Source organism: Pongo pygmaeus, chromosome 10 (genome assembly GCF_028885625.2).
Source record: "Pongo pygmaeus isolate AG05252 chromosome 10, NHGRI_mPonPyg2-v2.0_pri, whole genome shotgun sequence".
In the NCBI taxonomy this organism is placed as follows: domain Eukaryota; kingdom Metazoa; phylum Chordata; class Mammalia; order Primates; family Hominidae; genus Pongo; species Pongo pygmaeus.
Window position 1 is genome coordinate 29,480,888 of NC_072383.2, and position 14,711 is coordinate 29,495,598.

The 14,711-nt window shown below is 35.8% G+C and overlaps 1 protein-coding gene across 11 annotated transcripts in view; it reads left to right on the forward strand.

The window, feature by feature from the left end:
- CCDC91 (coiled-coil domain containing 91) overlaps positions 1–14,711 on the forward strand; it is a 347,553-nt gene that overhangs the window by 196,973 nt on the left and 135,869 nt on the right. For all 11 annotated transcript variants that reach the window (XM_054442943.2, XM_054442947.2, XM_054442944.1 and 8 more), the window contains one exon: positions 2,864–2,971. In XM_054442943.2, the coding sequence (XP_054298918.1) occupies positions 2,864–2,971 (108 nt within the window). The remainder of the gene's footprint in view (positions 1–2,863; positions 2,972–14,711) is intronic.

The window sequence follows — 14,711 nt, forward strand, 5'->3', positions numbered from 1 at the left end:
TTCAGCAGAGTTTCAGGATTCAAAGTTAATGTACACAAATCAGTAGCTCTGCGATACGTCAATAGCAACCAGAGAATCAAATCAAGAACTCAACCACTTTTACAATAGCTGCAGAAACATAAAATACTTAGGAATATACCTAAACAAAGCATCAAAAGACTTCTACAAGGAAAACTACAAAACACTGCTGAAAGAAATCATAGATGACACAAATGGAAATACATCCCATGCTCATGGAAGGGTAGAATCAATATTGTGAAAATGAGCATACTGCCAAAAGCAGTCTACAAATTCAACCCAATTTCCATCAAAATACCACCTTTGGAGAAAGCAAACAAAAACATAACTGGGGAAAGGACACCCTTTTCAACAAATGGTGCTGGGATAATTGGCAAGCCACATCTAGGAGATTGAAACTGAATCCTCATCTCTCACCTTATACAAAAATCAACTGAAGATGGAAAATTCTGGAAGATAACATTGAAGAAACCCTTCTAGGCATTGGCTTAGGCAAGGATTTCATGACTAAGAACCCAAAAGCAAATGCAATAAAAACAAAGATAAATAGGTGGGACTTAATTAAACTAAGGAGCTTTTGCATGGCAAAAGGAACAGTCAGCAGAGTAAACAGACAACCCACAGAGTGGGAGAAAATCTTCACCATCTGATTCAAAGGACTAATACCCAGAATCTACAAGGAACAGCTATTCTTATCTACTGAATGTTCTTTGTGTATAGTGGTGAGTCTAACAGGTCACCAGGGTTGGGGCAACTTTCTTTCTCTGGTACCCATCCTGCATATACCTACAGTGTGTGATGATCAAGAGAATGATTGTCTTCAACTTCCGACTGGGCGCAATGTGGAAGACTTTAAAAAAAAAATCCTTATATACCTACCTTTATGGGCCTTTTGTTGATCCATGGATTTAAATGACTGAATGGGGCTAAGATGAGACATTTGAAATATATAAGAGGCTAGTTACTCTTGCATAACTTTCTTTTATGCTCCCTTATCACATCTTTGGCTCTTATTTTACTCATTATCCTCCTTGACATTTCAAGGAGAATGAGTATATAGTGTACAAATCAACCCCTAGAGGAAGACTGCCTTATTCAAATTGTGCTTCTTAATTATGGAGACAGAATATTATTTTATTTTATTAACTTACCTGTCCTCCAAAGGATATAATATACCAAAAATTGCAGTTGAATATTGAGTATTTAAATATTGAATATTTAAATTGTGGGATTATTTAGAACCATGGCAAATAGGGAAGTGAACACAGTTCTTTCTGTTAAGCAAAATGATTCTATAATATCCTAAGTCCCTAAACAGAATGACATTTTTTTCTCTTTATAAAAGATGCTGTGATTATTCTAAGGGAATTTTTTATAACTATATTATTTTTTAACTTTTCTGAAATCCCAACAAATGGTATGTTTCCACACAGGTAAATTAGATTTATATCATCTAGTCACATTTTAAAAGGATTAAGCTTTTGTGCCTTACATAAATTAATCATTGTGGAATCTTTGGAAGACACTGTAAATCAAGGGCTAAAGCAATTCTAGTAAGCATTTTCCTTACATTTGGATAAAACTCAGAGCTTTATTTTCCTTTACTAATTTGCTAGTAATTTGCAGCTTCATAGTGACGAATACTGAATTGTAGGAGTAGTAGCATCATCAGAGTCTTACTTTTGCACAAGAAAGTTAGTTGTTTGAAAATTTGAGACTTATTTAGAAGTTTTAAAAATATTTTTGTCTCAGCTTTTAAAAATACATGCCTATCTATCCAGCATCTTAATGCATGGTGTTTTCAACCAAGTAAATCTATATTCATGACAGAGATTAAGAGATTTGGCTGATTTTTTTTTTCTTGGTGAATGTGCCAACAGTCTGTTTTCTATAAGACGTGTCTGTTTCAACTTATTATTTTGGTTATGAGTAGTTTATTATTTAAACAGACATCTAAAAATAGAATATTTGCTAGAGTTCTTATAGAATGATTTAGAGTTTATAAACAGCATGAAAGATATTACTGAGAGCTTGTTGATATAACATACAAAGCTAAACAGGGAAAGAAGATGATAATATTCTAAGCATCTCTAATAAGGAAGTGAGTGGGTGAAACATCATCAAATGCTGATTTGGTTTTCCTTGAAACAGTGGTAATATCTTTATATTTATTTGACTTGAGTTCCAGCATTTACAGTATCCAATTAAGTATGCTCAGCCTCCCAAGTTTTATTACTTTTTATGCCTACTGCCTTGAGACTCTGACTTACGTACTTTGACTTATACCTTTCACATTAGGAGCGTGAACTTCCTGGGGGGCAGTTCTTTTATGTTTGAAGTTGCTCAAAGTTTCCATCTGCTTTTACTTGACTTGTGGTCTTGAAGATCATGCTTGGCCCATGGGATATTACAGTGTGCCGAGAGGATGTGGAGTTTTGTCAGCCAGTGAAATATGTCTGGCTTTTTTTTCCTTTTTTCTTTTTCTTTTTTTTTTTTCAGCAGCTTTCATACACTCTTCATCCTGTGTGGTCTTCACTGAACCAATTTTATATTTAACAGAACTACTCACCCTCTCTATCATCTTCTGTGACTTGGCCTTTTTAAGGAGAAAATGTGTGGAAGGAACGTCTGAGCCAAAAAATTGTTATCTTGGCAATAGGAAAATGTAAAAGCAAAAGCTGAAAGTAATGTTATATATAAATGTGCTTCAGTATTAACAAATACATATTTTGTAATTTAGGAGAATATCATATTACAGTATGTACAACTGTCAAAAATATTCTTGTGCCAACAGTAGATTCCAAGTTTTGTCTGTGATCCAAATGACTTTTTTGCTTGTTTTCAGGCACTACTGCAGTCTTCAGTTAAGCAACAAGTAGAAGCTATTGAAAAACAGTACATTTCTGCAATTGAGAAACAGGCACACAAGTGTGAGGAGTTGCTAAATGCTCAGGTAATAAAAGTGCACATCCATTATATATTTATGCTTTTCTCCTGACTCTCTCCCCTGAGAGCTCTATAACTGTTTATTCAGTTCCGTTCCATTTACTTGGTGTATTTTGGAGAAAAAATATGCTTATGTAAACTCAAAGATTGAGAATTTTATGACAGACTCAAAATAGAACGAAAGACCTGAAATATGTGGGTCTCCCCCACATTAATGATTATTCTTGTGTTAATTTATGGGTTATAATATATTCTCCAAATAACAGAAGCAAAGAGATATCTATGAATGCATTATGGCAAGTAAATGATTTTTAGTGAGATAAGATATTTATAAAGAACACTTGAATTTTTAAAGCACCTATGTGTTGTTTATGTTACCTTTCATTCTATACAGGCATTGGCTTTTATTTGAGTTTTTCTGTTCAAATTTTTTTCTTTTCTTGATTTAATATCTTAGCTTAAATTATTAGCTGCTTTACATTAAACAAAGCAGCTGAAGAAGATTTATAGATGTGTCATTGCATAAATAATGTAGGTAAGAATTTCCTAGTAATATTTCTCAAAGATATAAAATTTGGAATGTGAAAATTAAATTGACTTCATATAGAGCATCTGTGTTATATCATTGGAAGAAAATTTACTAAGAATTAAGAAATAAAATTAGGAGTAGAATTTAAATGGAGATTGTAAATATACCACCCTATTCTCAAGATTGGGGTCAGTTCTATTAAGTATTTTTCAATGTCATTTTAATAAGTGGCTTGGAAGAGGAAATACACAGAGAAATACACAAATACAATTATACTGTTTTAGGTAGTGAAATACCAGGCTGCCAGAGATATGAAATATAAAACTTTATGAATGGATAGAAACAGCATGAGGCATATATTAGCTGGAATAGACTTGGTTATGCCCTAAACTCTCTGGCTTCAAATAGCAAAAGTTTATATTTTGCTCATGCTACATACTCATTGAGGTCTGTCTTGGGGCCCTGTCTCATGTTGTCCTCACCCTGGGAACTCTACTGATATTGTAATTCCAATGTGGAACATTACCTGATATGATTTCGAAGTGAAAGAGAGCCATGTTAGATTTGTATCTGTAATTAAATACTCTGGCCTGGAAATGACACATTCGATTTCAATTTATATCCACATGGTTCCACCCAATCACAATGGGGCCAGAGAGTGAGAGCCTACTATGAACTTAGAAGGGAGAGAACTGGAAATACTTAGTGAATAGCACAAATATACCACATTCTTTTCTTTTGTTAACCAAATAGTCAAAGTCTGTATCTCAAAGGCAAATTAACTTATCTTGTCCTCTTGGGAGAAAATCTGAAAGTTCCATTCAGCCATGGCCTCAAGCCCAAAAGTCCAGGAACTCTGGGTAATAGGAGGGGAATAGTGTGCTGTATTCTCTACATTATCAGGTCCAGATATGGTCCCTTTTGACCTGAAGAAGTAGAACTAAAATCTAAAGTGTTTATTCCCAACATGCCTAGTATACAGTGGTGAGACAAAGGTAGGGTATTTACTGTAAACATTCTCAATAGGAAAGGTGAAAAATTAGAGACACACAGCTATCATTAGTATGTAACAACTTTAAAATCTCACTGGATAGATTAAATAAGAGCCTCTGCCCACGAGTAGAGATTGCTCTTTCATTTCCCATGATTATCTTTTCAGAATTTTTTTTGACAGGGTTCCTAGTCTGTTGCTTTTTGGAGTCTTGTAGCTTTTTCATTTTTCAGTATCTTTGTTCACTATATTTCAAATGGATTTTGAAGATTATACCATTTCTGAAAATATTGGGAAATGTTTACAAAATATTGGGAACCCAGGGTTGTTTTAGGTAGCAAATAGTTACAGTTAAGGGTAATGATTCCTTTGGTATCTTGTCTTTTATAGTAGTCAGCTCTGTTAAGGCCATATCCACAGTTGTTTTAGAGAACTACTTTCTATTTTTTTTTTCGTTTTGAATTTTTTTTTTTTTTTACTAGCCTGCCTTTGTAAAGTTAGAGAACCACTTTCTAGATTTAATATGTTTATATGCTTTGAACCTCATATTTGTCTGTCTGTCTCTCCTATTTTATTGCAGAGATATATTCATTTTATCAAAGCAGGGTGGAAGAAATCTTGTGGTCTCTTTTCCTTAAACCATATAGCCTAAAACAGCCATAGCTTTATTTTATCTCTGCTTGGAGGCACTTTATTGAGTTTTTAATAGTCAGTGTGGCTAACACACTTAGTTTACTACTTGCTGCAAGGCCAAATGTAGTTGGTATTTGTTGCTGAAAGCCTTCTCAGTTGTTTCTTAAGTGGTTGTGCATGCAAGTCTTCAGATTTCTGTACTTTTCTATTTCCTGTGATGTGATGCTTGAGAATTTTCTTTTTTGTATGAATTCAGTGTTGAGCTTGTCTTTTTCTTATAATGCCTTCTCAAAAGTGGCCTATTATGGAGTTATTAAAAGGATTCAGCCAAGTTACAGATTAAAAGATTAACACATGAAAATCAGTGTGTTTCTACACACCAGAAATGACAAATTGGAAAGGAAGTTAAGAAAGCAATTTCATTTACAATAGCATCTAAAAGAATAAAAGACCTAGGCATGCGTTTAACCAAGGTGGTAAGAAACTTGTATTCTACAAACTACAAAACATTGCTGAAAGAAATTTAAAATGACCTAAGGAAATGGAAAGATATCCCCTGTTTGTTGATTGGAAATACTTGGTGAAGAACACCGCAGGACATTTATAGGGTTATAAGCAGTTCAGTATGATGAAGTGCTACTTAAAAAGCAAAGATTAGTCGTTGCAGTGGCTCACGCTTGTAATCCCAGCACTTTGGGAGGCCACGGCGGGCCAATCACAAGGTCAGGAGATTGAGACCATCCTGGCTAACAGGGTGAGACCCCGTCTCTACTAAAAATACAAAAAATTAGCCAGGTGTGGTGGTGGGCACCTGTAGTCTCAGCTACTCCGGAGGCTAAGGCAGGAGAATGGTGTGAACCCGGAAGGTGGAGCTTGCAGTGACCCGAGATCACGCCACTGCACTCCAGCCTGGGCGACAGAGAGAGACTCTGTCTCAAAAAAAAAAAAAAAAAAAAAAAAAGCAAAGATTAAAGGGAGATTTGATTAGTATGTATTAATAAAATCATGTAAGATGTAGAAATGGTGACTCCACATTTGTTTTTCAAATTATATTTCTTAAGATGCCATTTGAAATGAAATTAGTACCTTCAGTTTAACAACAACAGAAATGTCTTTGAGAAAAGTGCAAATCTAATAGCTGGATGGTTCCTTAGGAATCATTTAGTTCAACCTTTTCTGTTTCTTGCTCGCTCTCTCTCTCTCTCCCTTTTTCAGATTAAGAATTTAAGTTAATTCTAAAGCAGAGTAATTAGAAGCATGCACTCTAGATTCAGACTATATGAATTGATCCCTGGCTTTGTCACTTAGAGCAAGTCTCTTAATCTCTCTGTGCCTCATTTTTTTCCCTATGGATGCGATACACAAGTAATTACTACCTCATAGTACTATTATATGTATTATATGACATCAGATTTGCAATAGTGCTTAGATTAGAGCTTGGCATATTCTGGGTGTTTATTGCCTGCATTATCTTTGTAATTCTTAGCTAAGACCATTTGTATAGCTAGTATCAGAACCAGGGCTGTGATTCAGGTTTTCTAATTTCTAGTCTTTAGAAGAAAAGTTTATTACTGGTATTTCATATGTTGTCTTGTCAAAGAACCTTTATTTTTACAAAATTTACTTTGGTATCACTGTTGTATATGAATACTAGACCAACCTTTTTTTCCTCTGTACTGTTTCAACTTACACTTTTGACATCAGATGTGTGGGAGTTTTCCGCATCAACAACCATTTCTCCAACTGCCTGACACCAAATCGGTGTTCTACAATTCAATTCCATTCTGACACTAACTCATCAAAGTTAACGTTCAACTTCACAAGTTTAACAGCTCAGTCCCAGAAGACTGACCTCACTTCAGATGCCAGTTGCAAGTATTGGGTCCCCAGGGTACCCACACTTTCCTCTGACTTGACTACTGTGTGGTGAGTTTCCACAACTGGTCTCCCCTTCCAGTTTGATAATTTGGAATTTTCAAGCTGATAAGAGTATCTGTGGTAGCTTCGAGATCATCATGGGGGCTATCATCAGAAAAACCGAGGCATGAATAAAGGGTTGAAACTTTCAGCCTCATCCCTCCAGCATCCAATGGCTTAATAAGTTACACCTATGTAGTGAAACTCCTAAATGAAGGGGTTCAGAAAACTCCTGGGGTGCTGAATACATAGAAGTGCTGTGCTTTATGACACTGTACAAAGACCAGTGTATTTCTAAGTGTATCATAGTCCCTCTCTCCTCTTTATTTAATGAGGGACTTTTGTGTGACATGGCACTTGGCTTGGTTATAGGAACGTAACAGTGAGAGAGGGAGTGAGACATAGTTCTTCTAGTAAGCAGTAGAACAGATGATATAATTGTAAAATCATATAAGTTAAGATGGAATAAATAGTAATACAAAACTACATTCAAGGGCATAAAGTTCCATCGTATTAGGTGAAGGAAGACATAGGACTAATGATGAGTTCTCTCAAAGTTAAGGGATCTAAGTGAGGTCAGAACTGAGAGATTAGCATGAAAGAGGCAGATGGAATTGCATATTAAAAATCTTTCATTTGAAAAAATATAAGTGTTAAGGGTAAGGCTGTATGAGAGTGCTAAATGAAAAATGACTATATTTCACAGGAAGGATCATAAAGAACCTTATCTGCCACATTGTCTGAAAGAACATTGCGTGCTATAAAAGGGATTATCTAGAGAAGTGACATTTGTTCAGATTTGCATTTTAGAAATACTACTGTGGCTAGAGTATAAAAATTGAATTGATCGGAGGGAATATTAGTAGCATGTAAAGTAGTTAAACAGCTATTTTAGCTACCCAAATGAGAATGTTGGTAGCCCAAACTAAAGTGTGTGGGTAAGAATAGAGAGATTCTGATGGTTTTCAGTGATATTAAGAGAAGAGAAACCAGAGACTTTGTGGGAATACAAGAACAGCAATAGATGCTCATTGATAAAGGAGATTGTGTGTGTGTGTGGGGGGGCATGTGTGTGTGTGTTTGTGACACAAACACATGTATTTTATATATATAAGTGTGTTTTTGTGTAATAGAATATATTTTTCTGTATGGCGTCCAAATTTTTGGTTTTGGCAATTCACTGAAATAGGCAACTTAAGACATGAAGCATGGTTTGGGTTGAAAATTTTTAGTTTTGGATATGTTGAGTTTATATTGCCTGTGCAAGATCCCAGAGCTGTCAGACAGTTGAATCCAGGGTGGAGAACTTACGAGAAAGCTGGTAATAGATGAATTTGAAAGTCATGTAAGTATATAGTCTTAAGTATATAGATGGTCATTGAAAGTGTATCTATGGATGAGATCAGAGAATATATAGAATGAGAAAATAATTCAACTTTGAGAGACCTTAACATATAAGAGATAGGCTAAGACAGCTCATGAAGGAAACTCTCTGGAAAGAAAAATAGTAGGAAACCCAGAAATAGAGCATTTTGCAGAGAGAGTTGCTAACATTTTCAAAGTTTGCAGAATAAACAAGATAAGGACACATAAATGACCATTTCATATGGCAACAAGAAAGTATCACTAACAAGAGTAGTTTCAACGGAGTGGTGGAAGAACAAAGTAGATTACAGGATGAAAAGTAAATGAAGGGTGAAAGTAAAGAAACAGATGACAAGTCTTTGAGGAGCTTAGATGATAAAAGTAAGAGACAACACTGTAGGTAGAGGGACCTATGAAGTGGAAACATTTTTATTTGTTGGTTTCCCTTGTATTTCGGCCTAGAAGTAGAGCTCATTTAAATGTATGGGCGAGAGCCCCAGGCTAGAAAGATTTAAAAAGAAAAAAAAATTGATGGAGTGGAGTCCTAAGAAGAAGGAAGCAATGAGTGGAGATTAACCTGTCTTAGGTAAGCAAATGTTTTGTGGGGCCTATGTGTGTATGCAGTGGGGTATACATGTGTATAGATGTAAATATAATTTTAAATATTATTTGTATCTTTGATTATAGCATTTATGAATTTTATTTGAGTTACTTTCCATCACTACTTATAAAATCCAAATTCCTATAAAGGATAAGTACAATATGCTATTTATAATTCCTTAAGTGCTGTCTCTCTCTCTCTCTCTCTATATATATAGAGCACTTAAGGAATTATAAATAGCATCCATATATCTGATATATATATATATATATATATCTGATATATATATATAGCAGATATATATAAAATGCTACCAATACACATAAGATAGAGGCACTATCTGTATTATTATGTTGCCCTTAACCTTTTATTAAAAATGAAAACCAAACCTGGCTTTTGCCCATAATGCCTTTTCAAAAATAACCAATAGCAACCCACATACATTTTAAACATATTCCTGTTTATTCCCTTAGAGTTACAAGTACTTTTTTGAATTGAGTGCTAGAATATAAATTCCTTGAGAGCTAGGTTATATATTTATTCTGTATTCCCCAAATCTGTCAACTTTTTGGAGTGTGCTCTACATAAAATTAAATGTACTTATTCTATAGAAATATATACACTCATATATCTATCATCAACAATCAAGATATAGAACATTTCTATCAACACAAGAAGTTCTCTTATCCTTTACAGTTATCTCCCTTCTATAAACTCTGGGTCCAGACAACCCACTAATCTATAGTCTCTCTATTGATTTGTTTCATTTTTTCTGTTATTTCATATAGAATGAATTATATGGTATCTGGTATCTACTCTTGTATGTCTAGGTGCTTCTTGTGTGTCTAGATTTTTTTTGAGATTCATCCATATAGTCACATGTATTAATAATTTATACCCTTCGATTGCTAAGTAGTATTCTATTGTATGGAAACACAGCATTTTGTTTATTCATTCACTTATTAAATATTTAGATTGCTTAAATTTGGGGTTGCTTTAAATGTTTGCATATAAACTGTGTGGGGATATATATGTTTTTATTTTTGTTTGTAAATATTTAGGTAAGGAATTGCCATAGGTAAGGAATTGCTGTATCATATGGTAAGTATATGTTTAACTTTATAACCAACTGCCAAAATTTTTTCCAAAGTTTTATTATATTTGACATTCTCACTATCAGTGTATGAGAATTCTCTTTGATCTGCTCTCTCAGCACTTGGTATTGCCCATCTTTTTCACTTTAGCCAGCTTTGGGGGAATGGGGTGTGGTATTTCATCTCATTGCACTTATTTGATGAAGGTTAACATCTTCTCATGTGCTTTTTATTTGTACATTTTCTTTGTAAAGTGTATATTCAAATCTTTTTGTTCATTTTATTATGTTGTCTACTTTCGTAAATATTCATGAGTTTTTCATAAATTCCAGATACAAAACCTTTGACAGATATGTGCACTACAAATATTTTTTCATAGTTTCTGTCTTCCTTTTCACTTTTTGGATGGTATCATTAGACAAACAAAACTTTTTAATTTTTATTTCAAATTTATCATTGTATTAGTCTGCTCTTACACTGCTATGAAGAAATACCCAAGATTGGGTAATTTATAAAGAAAAGAGATTTAACTGACAGTTCTGCATGGCTGGGGAGGTTTATTAGTCTGTTTTCACCCTGCTAATAAAGACATACCTGAGACTGGGTAATTTATAAATGAAAGAGGTTTAATTGACTCACATTTCAGGAAACTTACAATCATGGCAGAAGGGGAAGCAAACATGTCTTTCTTCACATGACAGCAGCAAGGAGAAGTACTGAGCAAAAGGGGGAAAAGCCCCTTTAAAACCATCAGATCTTGTGAGAACTCAACTATCATGAGAACAGCATGAGAGTAACTGCCACCATGATTTCCTCCCACTGGGTTCCTCCTGCAACACTTGGGGATTATGGGAACCACAATTCAAGATGAGATTTGGGTGGAGACACAGCCAAAACATATCATTTCACCCTGACCACTCCCAAATCTCTTGACTTCACATTTCAAAACCCAATCATGCCCTTCTAACAGTCCTGCAAAGTCGTAACTCATTCCAGCATTAACTCAAGAGTCCAAGTCCAAAGCCTCATTTGAGACAAGGCAAATGAACCTGTAGCCTTCCGCCTATGAGCCTGTAGAATCAAAAGCAAGTTAGTTACTTCTTAGATACAATGGAGATACAGACATTGGATAGATGCACTTATTCCAAATGGTAGAAATTGGCAAAAATAAAGGGGCTACAGGCCCCATGCAAGCCCGAAATCCAATAGGGCAGTCATTAAACCTTAAAATTCCAAAATGATCTTTGACTCCATGTCTCACATCCAGCTCACACTGATGCAAGAGGTGGGCTCCAAAGGCCTTGGGAAGCTCTACTCCTATGGCTCTGCAGGGTACAGGCCCCCTCCTGGCTGCTTTCATGGGCAGGCATTGAGTGTGGCTTTTCCAGGTGCACAGTGTAAGCTGTTGGTGGAACTACCATTTTGGGGTCTGGAGGATGGTAGCCCTCTTCTCACAGTTCTACTAGGCAGTACCTCAGAGGGGACTGTGTGTGGGGGCTCTGACTCCACAGTTTCCTTCCTCACTGCCCTAGCAGAGGTTCTCCATGATGGGTCCACCCTTGCAGCAAACTTCTCTGCCTGGACATCCAGGCATTTCCATACATCCTCTGAAATCTAGGTGGAAGTTCCCAAACCTCGATTCTTGATTTCTGTGCACTTGCATGCTCAACACCACGTGCCAAGGCTTAGGGCTTGCACCTTCTGAAGCAATAGCATGAGCTGTACGTTGGCCCCTTTTAGTCATGGCTGGAGCTGAAGCAGCTGGGATGTAGGGCACCATGTCCTGAGGTCTCTCCACATCCCCACCCCCCACCCCCACCCCAGGCCTGGCCCAGGAAACTATTTTTTCCCCCTAGGCCTCCAGGTCTGTGATGAGAGGGACTGCTGTGAAGACCTCTGACATGCCCTGGAGATATTTTCCCCATTGTCTTGGCAAGTAACATTTGGCTCCTTGTTACTTATGCAAATTTCTGCTGCAGGCTTGAATTTCTCCTTAGAAAATGGGTTTTTCTTTTCTGTCACATTGTCAGACTGCAAATTTTCCCAACTTCTATTCTCTACTTCCCTTTTAAACATAAGTTTCAATTCCAGACCATATCTTTGTGAATATATAAAACTGAATGCTTTTAACAGCACCCAAGTCACCACTTGAATGCTTTGTTGCTTAGAAATTTCTTCCACTAGATATGCTAAATCATCTCTCTCAAATTCAAAGTTCCACAAATCTCTAGGGCAGGGACAAAATGCCACCAGTCTCTTTGCATAGCAAGAATGACCTTTGCTCCAGTTCCCAACAAGTTCATCATCTCCATCTGAGACCACCTTAGCCTGGATTTATTGTCCATATCACTATCAGCATTTTGGTCAAAGCCATTAAGTCTCTCAGAAGTTCCAAACTTTCCCACATCTTCCTGTCTCCTGAGTCCTGCAAGCCTTTAGGAAGTTCCAGACTTTCCCACATTTTCCTATCTTCCTCTGAGCCCTCCAAATAGTTCCAATCTTTGCCTATTACTCAGTTCCAAAGTTACTTCCACATTTTCGGGTATCTTTACAGCAGCACCCACTCTCTGTGGTACCAATTTACAGTATTAGTTCGTTTCATGCTGCTAATACAGACATACCCAAGACTGGGTAATTTATAAAGGAAAGAGGTTTAATTGACTCACAGTTCAGCATGATTGCGGAGGCCTCAGGAAACTAACAATCATGGCGGAAGGGGAAACAAACATGTCCTTCCTCACATGACAGCAACAAGGAGAAGTGCCAAGAAAAAGTGGGAAAAGCCCCTTATAAAACCATCAGTTCTAATGAGAACTCACTATCACAAGAATAGTATAAGCATAACTGCCCCCATGATTAAATTACCTCCAGTTAGGTACCTCCCACGACATGTGGGGATTATGAGAACTACAATTCAAGATAAGATTTGGGTGGGGACACAGCTGAACCATATCAAGAGGCCTCAGGAAACTTAAAATCATGGCAGAGGAGCTGCTTCACAGGGCAGCAGGAAAGAGAATAAGTGCTGAGGGAAGAGGGAAGCCTCTTATAAAACCATCAGATCTGGTGAGAACTCACTATCAGGAGAACAGCATGGGGGAAATTGCCCCCATGATTCAGTTATCTCCACCTGGTCCTGCCTTTGACACACAGGGATTATTACAATTCAAGATGAGATTTGGTGAGGACACAGAGCCAAACTATATCAATCATGTTTTCTATTATAGATTGTGTTTTTTATGTTGTATGTAAGAAATCTTTGCCTAACCATATGTCACAAAGATTTTTTCTTGTATCAAAAGAAGTTTTATATGTTTTCCTAGGTTAAGTTTGTGATTCTTAATTATGATTAATTTTTGAGGTAATTTGGAGATACGATGTGATGAGACAGTCAACGTTCTTCTCTCTGCCAGTCTATCCCAATACCATTTATAGAAAAGAATATCGATTACCCCCATACCTTTGGAGAAAGTCTTATAACTATATGAAATGCAGATTTCTGGACTCTGAATTTTGTTCCATTGATCTAGTATTTCTCAGCATTGGCATTATTGACATTAGAGGTTGAATTTTTTTGTGTTGTGGGGGATTCCCCTGTGTGTTATAGGCTACTTAACAGCATCCGTCATGTCTACCCCTAGATGCCATGGCACACCCTCAGTTGTGATAACCAGAAATATCCCTAGATATTGCTGACACTTTGACAATATTGAGTTTTCTTATCTATGAACGTTGACTGTCTTCATTTTTGAATAGTTCTTTGATTTCTTTCATCAGTTTTGTAGTTCTTTTATAGATCTTGTACATATTTTGTTAGATTTAAAGCTAAATGTTTCAATTAGAAGGATGCTAAAGTAAATGTTAATGTGTTTTTAATTTCATCTTCCACTTGTTCACCGCTGATATATAAGAAAGTATTTGACTTTTTTGTATATTATCCTTGTATTCTGCAAGTTTGCTATAATCACTTATTAGTTCCAGGATTTTTTTTTTTTTTTTTTTTTTTGTCTACTCTTTGGATTTTCTACACAATCATGTCATCTGCAAAAAAAAAAAAAAAAAAAAAAAAAAAAAAAAAAGTTTTTATTTCTTTCTTCTCAATCCATATACCTTTTATTTCCTTTTTTTGTATTACTGCATTAGCTAGGATTTCAGTGCAATGTTGAAAAGCAGTTGCGAGAAGGGGAATACTTGCCTTATTCCTGATTTTATTGGAAAAGCTTCTAGTTTTTCACCATTAAATATGATCTTGGCTGTAGAATTTTTATTGTTGTTCTTTATCAAGTTGAGGAAGTTCTCTTCTATTCCTAGTTTGCTGAGAGTTTTTAATCATGAACGTGTGTTGGATTTTTGTAAAGTGCTTTGACCATTTTATTGATATGATTATGCTATTTTTCTTTAGCTTGTTGATATGGTGGGTTACATTAAATGATTTTTAAAAGTTGAACCAGATTTGCATACCTTGGCATAAATGCCACATTGTTGTCATGTATGATTCTTTTGCTATGCTGCTGGATTCAATTTGTTAATATTAAGGATTTTTGGTGTCTCAAAAAATGTTTATGATTATTGATCTATAGTTTTCTTTTCCTGTGATGTATTTGTCTGGTTTTGACA